Consider the following 12,887-nt stretch of genomic DNA (forward strand, 5'->3'; position numbering starts at 1 on the left):
ATAAGCCAGAAGAGAAACAGTAAGCAATAAGAATGAAAGACAAGGATATTAAAATGTACCTGTAACAGAGAGAGATAACAGAAACCAGCAGAGAAATTACAGTGACACAGAGACAGCAGGACAGCAAAGCATACAAGAGTGAGACAGAGAAACAAGTGACAGGATTAAAGAAACGCAGTGAAGACTGCAGTGCAGTGTCTGAAGAGATTGTGTGACAACAGCTGTCAGACAAAATACAGTGGAGAGAGCGGTGCTTCTTATATGTTAAGTGATCATTCACAATCATCAATTTCACATATTCTGTCCTATCCTGGATGTTGCTAGGTAACCGCCAGGCATTTCTCTAAGTTTCCTTCTGTCCTGTGCAAGAATTCAGGTCCACTTTAAAAAGACAGTGGTGAAGAACTGTCAGCTAGCGGAGCGCTGTGTGAGGAAAATTCTGGCAAGTTCATGCAAATAAACTGTATCACATATATGTTTCCTGAACTAGCCCTGATCCTAGCAGGCGGATGTATACAGAGGCCTACCTATACTCATCTGCTAAGAAGAAGTTTATGAATGTGTTTTGTCACTAAACTTTTTTTATCCATATGATTTAATACAAATATTTCTTAAAAAGAACTTAATTGGTGTCTGGAGGATTTCTTTGCAGTTCAAGCATTATAGAGGTGTTACAATAGTGCATAAACTCTAAATACAGGAAGTGAGCAGTGATGTCACTTTCTGTATGTGCGCCATCACTGTGCACCGTTCGCCTGGCTCTCTTTCCCACTGATCTGAAGTATGCAGCAGAGCAGCACAGCAAGGAGCGAGGGAGCCAAACTTTGTGGAGGCAGGACAGGACCAGCACAAGTGGCATGCGGGCAATAAAGTGGCAGGCAAACCTGGTGTGTACCACCTGGCCAACAGCAAAGTACCACCGGTGGTAGGCGTACCACAGGTTGAAAAGCCTTGCCCTAACGTATGAGCTTTAGGCACATTCAAATATTGCAGATTAAACTCGAGAAGTTTGTTGTTTTTAGGCTTGATTATATAACGATGTTCTCTTTCGTAGGTTACAGCCAGACCCCTTTTCCTTGCAGCCACACCCACATCTTGTTTCTGATCCAAATTCACAAACGCTGCTTCCTTGCCGTTCTCAGCTGTGTCCCTCTCTCCAGGACCCAATTCTGGGAGGTATGAGACCTAATTATCTATGCAGTTTTTGCTTAGATTAGTGAAAGAAATGGCACACTTTGTGTTTTCCTTTACTTACAGCTGGGCTGCCTAGAACAAAAGATTAATGATTTAAAATGATTCCACAAAGTATGCCAGGGATGTTGCAGGACATTTTACAAACAGCTAAGCCAAGTGCCTTTACTGTTCAAAGGTTATTAGTTAGTTTGTTTTGGAGTATATTAATAAACCTGTTGTTATAAAACGGACGGTATCTTGTCTGCTTCGGGGAGGCGAGTCCACCACCACCTCCTGAGGGATTTCAAACCTTTTAGAACCCTTTATCCTGCTGGCGCCTCTGTTCACTCTTACATTATCAATATCCACCCCTGGTGGAGGGTTGATCCCCATTTTTCCTTATCTGCAGAGAGCGACTTTTAATCCTGAGTGAGGACAGGTCTAATCTCCTCACCTGCCTATACAGTGGTTACCTAGGAGGTAACCCACGTTTGTGGGTATATACATTATATACTTTTCATTTCCAACCCCTTGTTTTGTATACTACACTATATTGGGCTCTCTGTATTTCTTTTGTCTTTAAAGGTTATTTTGTGCTCAACACATCAGAAAAAGGAGAAAAACAGAGGTAAGACTGATCTGGAAGGAATACGAATCTGAAGGCATTTATAGACTTTTATCTCTAGTAACATGCTTTCACATTCTAAAAGGTGGTTTATTTTATGCAGCGTGTTCCAGATTCTCTTGCATTATAAAACAAATATTGTGCAAGGGAGTCTTATCTTTCATAACTTACTATTGCGTACTATGATTTGTACATAGCACCATCATCTGTGTGACTGTAGAGAGGAAGGTTTAACCTAAGGGCCTGTTCAGACTGTCAGCGTTTGTAGAATGCGTATAAATTCAAAGAAACGCAAGTTTGCGTTCGAATGCGTTTTCTATTGCGTTTTGCACACACACGTGACCCAGGAAAAAAAAAAGAATTATGGGAACCGCAGAGAAAAACGTACGCTAAAAACGCAATAGTACGCATTTTTGATACGCGTCCATAGACTTTCATTGAATCCATTTCTATGCGTGACGCACAGAACTGCGTGCAGCAATGCGGATGAGAAACGTATGCGTCTCATACGCATACATGTGAACGAGGCAATTAGAAAACATTAGTAGCCGTTTCTATGCGGAAAGTCTGCCTGTACGCGTTCTGGAAAAACGGCTAAGAACGCACATAGTCTGAACAGGCCCTAAGGGTGTATGCTTAACATAAACAGGTATAGAGTATATCTTTTTATGGGACAACACTGAAGAGAATCACATCTTCAGTGTTGTACCATGAAAAGATTTAATAAAATATTTACAAAAATGTGAGAGGTGTACTCACTTTTGTGAGATACTGTACATGTAAATGGAAATACCAATTATGTGGTAGGGAAGCAAGTTAGTGGAGGCGCCCTTTAAACTTATCAATATGCCAATATTTAAAAAATATGTGAGGTATCTTACCTCACTAGAAGACTCACATAGGTGGAAAAAGGAGTCTTTATTACACGTAAAGGTTAAGCTGTAGACAACGCGTTTCACGGGAAAGCCCGCTTCCTCAGGTCAATAAACAGAAACCGTAATTGCTAGCCGTGCAGTGCGGGGTCGCTTGTAGAATTCTTGTGTTGTTCTTGCAGTAGTAAAAAAAAAAATCGAAAGAGGTATCTGAGTGATCTGCATAAGGGCACATTTGGCAGTTTCCAGATCAGAATATACCATTTTTTCCCCTTATCTAGCCAATTGCATTACCCTGGAAACTTTACTTGGGTAATGCAAGTCACACTACTAATGCAACTCTTGCACTACTTAGGTATTGCAAGTTGCACTAATTAGGCAAATCTCACGTTACTTCGGTGATACAGTTGGCGCTGATCAGGCAGCAGGTGCTGCACTGTCAGTGGTAGTACCAATAAGATTTCCGTATGCTTCCTGTGCATAGCATTCCTACCAATACATTGGTGAATCAGGGCCCTAATTTCACGCAAAAAGATAGATAAGGAAAGCTAATACATAAGATAAAACAGTTAAAGTGGACCCAAACTAAAAATACAAGATTTTTATAAATAAAATCTATTTTCTAAATTATAATAATAGCAGCCTTTTTTCAGCTGCATGATGACAAATATAAAATAGTTTACATTTATTGGAGGAACCCCTCCCTTCCTTTCGTATTGCCGGGACAGAATCCGGCAGACTGGTGGAGTAGATGGTGGAATTGCTAATGGCTGCCACCTGTATAACCCTATTTATGAAAGAAGGGTGGAAAGCATGCACTGAAATGCTCATAGGCTTGAAGGAGTGTTTATTTATCTTTGTATGTGTCAGAGTAGTGCAACTAAATATTTTGAATTAAAAAAATGTTTGGTTTGGGTCCGCATTAAGGGGCTCAATATAGTTCAGTTCCATGAGGTAAAAGGCTAATGCCTAGTACACATCATGCAATTGTGATGTCCCTCTGTGTCCTCGGGGTCCCCTCTATTCTACCGCTGGTGGCTACAATAAATGGACAGCTCAAACATGAGTTGTGACAACTGCGCATGCATGACCCCATCTGTGCGTTGGGAGCATTCTGCACATGGGTTCAAGAGTTCAGGTCCACTTTAAACAAGTTCACTTGAGCATTACAAAGGAGGATTTAGGGGATTTCCGTTTGCTTGTGCTGAAATGTCTTTAGCCTTATGTATTACGTATTGCCTCAGTACTTAAACACTATTATTTACATATTTATTTTTTAAATAGCTCTTCAAGACAGTTATGAATTATGGGAGTCTTAAGACAACATTAAAGGTACCCTAAACTGAGGAGAATATGGATTATTCCTTTAAAAATAATACCAGTTGTCTGACTCTCCTGCTGATCCTGTATGGCTGATACTTATAGCCACAGCCCCTGAACAAGCATGCAGATCAGGTACTCTGACTGAAGTCAGACTGGATTAGCTGCTGTTTCAGGTGTGTGATTCAGCCACTACTTTATTCAAAGATCATCAGAACTGCCAAGCAACTGGTATTGTTTAACCTCCCTGCCGTTCTAAGGTGTTTTTTTTGCATATTTTTTTTCTATCATGTAGCTAGCCTAGCGCTAGCTACATGATGCCCCCCTCCCTGCGTTGTCTCTCCCACCCCTCCGATCACCGCCGGCGCGTATGCCTATAAGGAAATCCCATTCTGAATGGGATTTCCTTTGGGGCTTCCCCCGTCGCCATGGCGACGATCGCGATGACGTCATCGACGTTGTGACGTCAGCGGGAGTCCCGATCCACCCCTCACTGATTGGCCAGGCTGCGCACGGGGTCTCAGCTGGGGGGCCACTCTAACACGGCGGGTAGCGGTGAATGTAAATCGGCCCACCAGGGCTTGAGAAATCCTCCGCGGCGGTTTATCCCGAACTCAGCTCGGGATAACCGGCAAGGAGGTTAAAAGGAAACATCCATATCCCTCTCAGTTTAGGTTCCCTTTAAAGACAGCAGAAGTGATAGCAATGGAAGATAGAGCCGCTGCAACCACCACTGCAGAGCCAAAGGGGAGCCAGGGATCCAAACGTCTCCAAGCAAATGTTCCAAAAAAAGAATATCCCGCTACACCGATTGGCAAAATAAAAAATCTAAGGCTTTATTTAGAACATCAAATGACACACAGAAAAAGCTCACGCATATCAGAGCTCTGCATGGCTCCTTAATCAAGCTATGATTGAGCCATGCAGAGCTCCGATACACGTGAGCTTGTTCTGTGTGTCATTTGATGTTCTAAGTCAGTGGTTCCCAACCCATGTGCCATGGGCAGCTTTGGGTATGTGTCGCATCTCTCTCGGAGGGGAGCAGCGCAGTGGAGGGAGAGCTGTGGGCAGCGGCGGAGAAGGGGGCCATCTCCCCCCCTTCTCTCACCTTAGGGTGCTCTGCCTCCCTCGCTCTCCCCTCCGATACTAAGTGTGAAGGCGCTTGGCAGCGGGCGGGACTTACCTTCCGTGTCGCTCCAAGCGCCGGCCGGAAGTTCTGGTTCTGCAGCCGCTTCTCTGGTCTGGAACAGGCCAGAGTAGTGGCAAATCATCCCGCGCCAGCGACGAGACCAGACGGAGACACGGAAGGTAAGTTCCGCCCCTCTGCCAGCCACCGCACTTCGTTCCCGGGGAGAGAGCGAGGGATGGAGAGCACCCTGAGGTGCCGCTCTCCTTCCCTCGCTCTCTCCTCCTGGGAGGGGGGGGGGGTTGCACCTGGCTACATATACTGGGCACATATATCCCTGGCTACATATACTGGGGACAACTGGCTGTTTGTCATTATGTACATTTACTGGTGAAAAGCTGTCTCTTATTATGTGCATTTACTGGTGAAAAGCTGTCTCTTATTATGTGCATTTAGTGGTGAAAAGCTGTCTTTTATTATGTGCATTTACTGGGGAAACGCTGTCTCTCATTACGTGCATTTACTGGTGAAAGGCTGTCTGTCATTACGTGCATTTACTGGTGAAACGCTGTCTCTTATGTGCATTTAGTGGGGAAACGCTGTCTCTCACTACATGCATTTAGTCTACGTGTCACGGAGATCTGAACGTTTGGTTTGATGTGTCACGACTCCAAAAAGGTTGGGAACCACTGTTCTAAGTAAAGCCTTGGATTTTTTACCTTGCCAATTGGTGTAGCGGCCAGCTGGATATCCTTTTTGGAAAATTAGCAGAAGTGATACATGTAAAAACCTCCACTTTAAAAAAAGTCACTTCTGTACTTTTTACAAGAGGTGTCAATAACAATGAAGCTATCCTCATAATACATTTTCTTTTGTCACAGAGCCATGGTTAAAACTGTGGCAGTAATTGGAGCTGGAGTTAGCGGCTTAACTGCAATAAAAGTTTGCTTAGAGGAAGGTTTGGACCCTACATGCTTTGAAAGAAGTGATGACATTGGAGGCCTCTGGAAATACACAGTAAGTTTTCTTCTATAAATGTTCCGTAAAGTGAATCCGAGATAAACTTTCACTCATTGCAATTGGAATTGTGTTCCTTTCATATAGTTTATAGGGCATTCCTCAAGCCAAATACTTTTTTGTTTTAATACTCTAATTCCCTATAAACTAAACAAGCCTCGCCCACAGCTTTTCACAGTGCCTTGGCATTTTCAGACAGTAGCAAGAGCTTATAGGAGCTCAGTCTAGGCAGGGGGAGGGGGAGGTGTGACTAGCCAGAGATTTCAGAGGCAGAGGGGAGGATGGAGGATGAGAGGGGACTGAATTTACACACAGACAAGCTGATAGCATCTCCAGCTCTCAGCCTGTGACAAACAGAACATGGCTGGCTTGGCTGCCCTCATTGTATCACAGCCACAGGAATAAATATTCATAAACTATTGAAGCTGTGTGCAGATATATTTGCTGTGTAAACTATCTAAACTTTAGATAACATATATAGACAAGTTACTTGTTATAGTTAGTTTTTCATCTCGGATCCACTTTAAATGTAAAACATATTACATAGAGCTAGTAACCATGATAATTTTTATGTTTCTGTTTAAATATATATTAAGTCAAATCATTAAACATTCCAGGATGAAGTGGAGGATGGCAGAGCAAGCATCTACAAATCACTGGTCACCAATGCGTCTAAAGAAACCTCATCTTTCAGTGACTTTCCAATGCCTGCTCATTTTCCTAATTACCAACCTCACCACAAATACTTTGAATACTTGAAGTTATATGTTGAAAATTTCAATCTGCTAAAATACATTCAATTTAAGGTAAGCTTAGTTCACTTTTTAAAGGAATACTATAGATTCACATTTTTTTTCAATTGACACAGGAATTGTTTGGGAAGTGATGCTAAGTACTGGTGTATACATTTTAGTAGCAATCTCTTTGTTTACTGTTATCAAAATACTTTCAAACTTTACTGTCCTGACAGCTGACTGAGCCATGAGGAGAGGGGAAATTCCCCTCACACTTGATCAGTTAACTCTATGTGTAACTCTGTGTGTGACAGAGAGAAAGCTCTCAACAGCTGCAGCTTCTGTGTCCTGTGTTTCTGACTGAAGTGTCTGAAGAGAGCAGAGGAAATGTAACTAATTGTCACAGCTTTTCATACTGTTTTTGCTTTCAGAGTTTGATATGTTTGATATTTGCTTTCTGTAGTCTGATATGCAACTCTGGCAGTGCATTGAAGCAGACACCCCTTCTGCAATTGATTTGTCCCAATATAGCTAAATCCTACTCTCAATAAATTACAGCTTTTGCCTCTGATATTTAACATGAAAAGTAGGAAAATGTTTACACAGCTACTTAAACATTATTTGTACATTGTCATTTTAGAACACTTGAGTATTGATAGTATTCCTTTTAACTCAAACTTTAGCGACCACTTTTTATAATCCTTTATAGTTTTGTTGATTCTCAACATTTCATGACAGCTTTCTTATAGTTGTCTGTGGGCCACACTGTGGTGGCTGAAGCCCAGCAGGGGTCCTAACTGTTAGAGCCGACTATTTGTTCTATGAGCTGCAGTCATTGCAGTGTTAGGGAGTCTTGCCCAGGGACTCTTTACTAAAAAGGTATTGGCTTACTAAAATAGGAAGCACTGAGATTTGAACCCTGGTCTCCTATGTCAGAGGCAGTGCCCTTAAAAAGTACATTCACCAGTACACTATCCAGCCAGCGCAGAAAAAACAGGATTACGTGAAGAGTACTAATTAAAGAGGCACTGTAGAAGCATATTATAGAATAGAATACATTATTTAGGATACCCATTTTTATTAATTAATTATCAGAATCATTTTTTATTTGCCAAGTAAGAGAAATGTTCCCAGAATTGCTTTTGGCACATACAGCAAACATAAAGGACTTAATGTAGGTAACGTGTAATACTCAATAACAGCAATGTGCAGTAACACAATACATCAGAAACAAAGTCCATGTAGACGGTACATAAGAAACCAAAAACAGTGCAGCAGTAACAGGGAAAATGACAAGAAGCAGCGAATAACAGCCAAAGCGGGAGCAGAAAGGGGAGGGGGGGGGGATCTTGGACTGGAGTGAGTTTAGGAGTATGACAGTGAAGGGTAAGAATGTGTTTCAGGTTTCAGCATCAGAAACACTTTCTATCTCTATATACGGTACTGCTGTATATTGGATTTAGCCCTGCTGTCCCAGTGATATTTACTCTTGGCTGTTTAGCTATGCAGAATTTTTCTCCCACAGCATTTTGGGAGATCAGGCATATTTTCTACTGGCTTCAACAGGACCAAAGATGTCACCGCTAGTGAATCTGTGAGATGCGAATAATGCATCATTGCATTTAAATTTCATATAAATTATATGCAGTTTGAAATTGGACCAATCAGAATAACTTTCTAACATTTTTTATGGGTCCGAGTTCAAGCTGCATAATATTTACATGCAGTGGCGGCTGCAGGAATTTTTTTTAGGGGGGGCTATGCAGGTGCTGGACCAATTTCCGGGGTAGCTGATGACCCGCGGCATAAAAATGGGCGTGACCATGATCGGATGAGGGCGGGGCTAACTGTAATTTAAAGTAAACCTGGGGTGAGTGATATAGAGGCTGACATATTTATTTCCTTTTAAACAATTCTAGTTGCCTGGCAGCCCTGCTGATCTATTTGGCTGTAGTAGTGAACTGAATTACACCAGAAACAAGCAAGCATGCAGATAATCTTGTCAGTTCTGACAATATTGTCAGAAACCCCTGACCTGCTGCATGCTTGTTCAGGGTCTATGGTTGAAAGAATTAGAGGCAGAGGACCAACACGGCAGCCAGGCAGCTGGTATTACTTAAAAGGAGATAAATATGGCAGCCTCAATATTATTCTCACCTCGGGTTCCCTTTAAAAGTGCAACGCAAAGACAGAGGGCCCAAGTTTTGGTGACCCTTTCCCAAGAAAATTCACATCATTGTGCAGGTTTTCTCAAGAAAATACACGTAATGTGAGCAGATTTGAAGAAAAAAACACGTTCAATAACCCCAATATGCACAATCGTTAGCAGATATGGCCCCAATATGCACAATCGTTAGCAGATATGGCCCCAATATGCACAATCGGTACCAGATATGGCCCCAATATGCACAATCAGTAGCAGATATGACCCCAATATGCACAATCGGTAGCAGATATGACCCCAATATGCACACTCGGTAGCAGATATGACCCCAATATGCACAATCGTTAGCAGATATGACCCCAATATACCTGAAAAAGAAAAGAAAAACCCATTTACTCACCTACAGCCAGAAGACCTTCTTTCCCGACCTCCTGTCCCGACCTCCTTGTGGCGCGCAGCTCCCACGATCCTCTTCTTTCCGGACGTCAGGTTATTTCCTGCCTGCATGCTTAGAGCAGGGCTACGGGAAAATGGCCGCCCGAAGCCCTGCACTGCAGACTCGAAGTCTGCAGTGCAGGGCTTCGGGCGGCCATCTTACCGTAGCCCTGCCTGCTGCTCCGGGCTGGCTGCCGCTGTGAACTGACTTGGCGTCTCTTAGACGCCTGAAGTCAGTTCACGCCAGGGGGTGCTTTGGGGGTGCTTGGACAATATTAGGGGGTGCTTGAGCACCCCCTTGCACCCCCCTGGCGCCGCCCCTGTTTACATGACATTTGCATGTAAGGAGAAATTATTTGCACCTCATTAATCATCCCTTTACAATAAGCAAACACTGACGAAACCATGTATAAATGAATATTGTAAAAATAAATAAACAATTTTACGCTTTACATTATTTTCAGTACAGTAATTCTGCATTCAAAGCCATCACAGTATACAGTAATTATCAAGAAAAAATAAAAACTTTTCACTCAACTTTTAACCAGAACAGGGTACTGTGTGAAAAAGGAAAAATCAATATAAAAATACAAGGGGCCATATCCTATTGCTGAATTCACCAGCATCATTTTTAGCTAAGCTCCACCCATCAAAGAAAAAAAGCCTGGGCTTTTTTTCCCTGATGCTGTGCAGAGCATGATGGGATTTCCTATGTTGTTGTTCACATTGCCTAGCAACTGGGAGAGGTGCTCAGGACACAGGACAGTTGCAACTGTGTCTCATGCTCCCTGTCACCTCCTTTCAAACAAAAACATGGCTGCCATCATGAAATCAAACATTTGCCTGTTCTTTTTAAACAGTGTGGATAAGAGATTATATTACCTATCTATTTTAATTAACATACCGGTAACTAATGTAACTTAATGACAGTATGTTTGTTTAGGCTGGAGTTCCTCTTTAAACTTTAGACCCCCCCCCAGGCGGAAAAGAACTCGCTTGGGCGATATAATGGATACTTCAGTCAGTTACCTTATATTACATAGAAATGGTAAGATTGGATGAAAAAGATTAGATCATTAGTGGCCACCTTATTACCTTAACACTGTAATTACTGTCCGCATAGGAGCCCGGGCAAAGCATCTTTGAATCTGCAACTGGCGCTCCCCGTTGGTCCGCTATCTGAGCCATTTTATTAGTTCAGACAGCGGACCAATGGGGAGCCCCAGCTTCAGATTCAAAAATGCTTTGCCCGGGCTCCTATGTGCACAGTAATTACAGTGTTAGATACACTAATTACGCAACGGAATTTGCGTCGGGTGATCAGCGGCGGTATGTATGTTAACAGGGGTGCCCGGCGCAGCTACGTGGGGGGCTTCTAAGGTGTGCGGTGACCCGACGGGAAGCTCTGGAGGTCTCCTTATTAAAGGAGACCCCCAGATGCTGCGGCGGAAGATGGCGGCGATGTTCGGCGGGTGAGTGCGTATGTGTGGGGAGTGAGACCATGGTACTGAAGGACAGCACCACAGCGTAAACCTCACTCCCCATTGCTCGGTAAAAGGGAGCATCGCTCAGGCTTTCGCCTGAGTAATGCTCCCTAACGATCGGCCATTGCGCGAAGGATATGGGCAATAGGATTTGCCGGTAATCCTCGTGCGATGGCAAGGTGATAAGTAGCTCGCATCTGCAAGCTACTTATCACCTTGAATAGGATATGACCCAAAGTCTGCAGAGCTTCCTAAACACATGAGCAGTGCCACAGGCTGATTGCCTCCATGCCATGCCGCATTGAAGCAGTCATTTCTGCAAAAGGATTCCCGACCAAGTATTGAGTGCATAACTGAACATAATTATTTGAAGGCTGACATTTTTGTTTTAAAAACACTTTTCTTTTATTGGTCGGATGAAATATGCTAATTTTTTTAGATAGGAATTGTGGGTTTTCATGAGTTGTATGCCAAAATCATCAATATTAAAACAATAAAAGGCTTGAACTACTTCAGTTGTGTGTAATGAATCTAAAATATATGAAAGTCTAATGTTTATCAGTACATTACAGAAAATAATGAACTTTATCACAATATGCTAATTTTTTGAGAAGGACCAGTATAACATAGTTTTGTTGAATTACACAGACTTTACTCTAATTTTCAGTTTTAATAAATCAGAGCCTGTGCTGTGTCTGTGGTGACTGTACAGTCACAACTATGACAAACTGCATGCAACAACGGTCAACTCCAGCAACAAGAGCATAGCTGACAACGCATGTATAGGATGGTGGCCTCCAATTTTGTCAATTTAATTATGTTTTATTAATTATTACTTGATATATTTTTACATTTGCATTTTATTATTTTTTGGACATTGTAAAAATATTACTTGTGTTTTATATTAAGACAGCGGTGTGCCAGGTGGAGAAGGACGCTAACTTTTCTGTAACTGGTCAGTGGAAAGTTACCACAGAATGCAAAGGAGAAAGAAGGACGGCCATCTTTGATGCAGTTTTAGTATGCACCGGTGAATATGCGGATGCTAACATGCCAATGGATACACTTCCAGGTATTATACTGTATATCTGTTTATTCAAATGTCTAAATGTAATGATCTGCTCTGCTGTCTGCACAGGCAGACAGCTTTTTGACCATTTTGTAGGTCTGAGTGCTGCAGGTCCCTGGAAAAGAGACCTGTCTTCACTCTGCAAGTTGCAGAGTTACTGTTCTGGTGAGGAATTTGCATGCACTTGTCATGCAAATTGCTTAGCTGCTTCCTTTGATGGCTTGCAGTATAAATACCATTTCCTCCCAGAATTCCCTGCTGGTCATGATGGTTTGTTCCTGCTAACTTACCTGGAGTCTCAGCCCTTTGCTTACTGTTTGCTAATATTGCTGTCTTAGAGTAGTTCCTTGGGAGTGCCCTAGCATTCCTGCTAGCATAGTCAGGTTGTTTGTTACCTGTATTGCTTTGTACTGTCTATCTGTTGCGATTGTCTTGTCGCCAGCGGCGGTCGACAGGAAATCGTTCTGTCTGTTGGGATCGCATTCGCCCTAGCAGTAGAGGCGGTGGTTCCTTCTGTATTCTGCCTTAGGAGTGTAGCCAGAGCAGCGGTTGCTACTGGTTGCTCCATCTGTCTGTCTGTTTGGATCGCATTCGCCTTACCAGTAGAAGCGGTGGTTCCTTCTGTATTCTGCCTTAGGAGTGTAGCCAGAGCAGCGGTTGCTACTGGTTGCTCCATCTGTCTGTCTGTTTGGATCGCATTCGCCCTAGCGATAGAGGCGGTGGTTCCTTCTGTATTCTGCCTTAGGAGTGTAGCCAGAGCAGCGGTTGCTACTGGTTGCTCCGTCTGTCTGTCTGTCTGGAACGAACGCTTGCTGTCGTCTTGGTGAGGTAACCGCTTAGCAAGCGTTTGCGTTCTCTTTTGTTTTCG

The 12,887-nt window shown here is 42.9% G+C and overlaps 1 protein-coding gene across 5 annotated transcripts in view; it reads left to right on the forward strand.

The window, feature by feature from the left end:
- Window positions 1-713: 713 nt before the first annotated feature.
- The window catches only part of LOC137521110 (dimethylaniline monooxygenase [N-oxide-forming] 2-like), a 39,902-nt gene continuing 27,728 nt past the window's right edge, over window positions 714-12,887 (forward strand). Inside the window, exons 1-5 of one of the 5 annotated variants that reach the window (XM_068239915.1) lie at window positions 714-1,176; window positions 1,759-1,801; window positions 5,998-6,133; window positions 6,751-6,939; window positions 11,860-12,022. In XM_068239915.1, coding sequence (XP_068096016.1) covers window positions 6,002-6,133; window positions 6,751-6,939; window positions 11,860-12,022 — 484 coding nt within the window. In that variant the 5' untranslated portion in view covers window positions 714-1,176; window positions 1,759-1,801; window positions 5,998-6,001. Of the gene's footprint in view, window positions 1,177-1,196; window positions 1,671-1,758; window positions 1,802-5,997; window positions 6,134-6,750; window positions 6,940-11,859; window positions 12,023-12,887 lie in introns of those variants that run through there. The other 4 variants (XM_068239916.1, XM_068239917.1, XM_068239918.1 and 1 more) reach the window with 4 other exon arrangements.

Source organism: Hyperolius riggenbachi, chromosome 6 (genome assembly GCF_040937935.1).
Source record: "Hyperolius riggenbachi isolate aHypRig1 chromosome 6, aHypRig1.pri, whole genome shotgun sequence".
NCBI lineage: Eukaryota > Metazoa > Chordata > Amphibia > Anura > Hyperoliidae > Hyperolius > Hyperolius riggenbachi.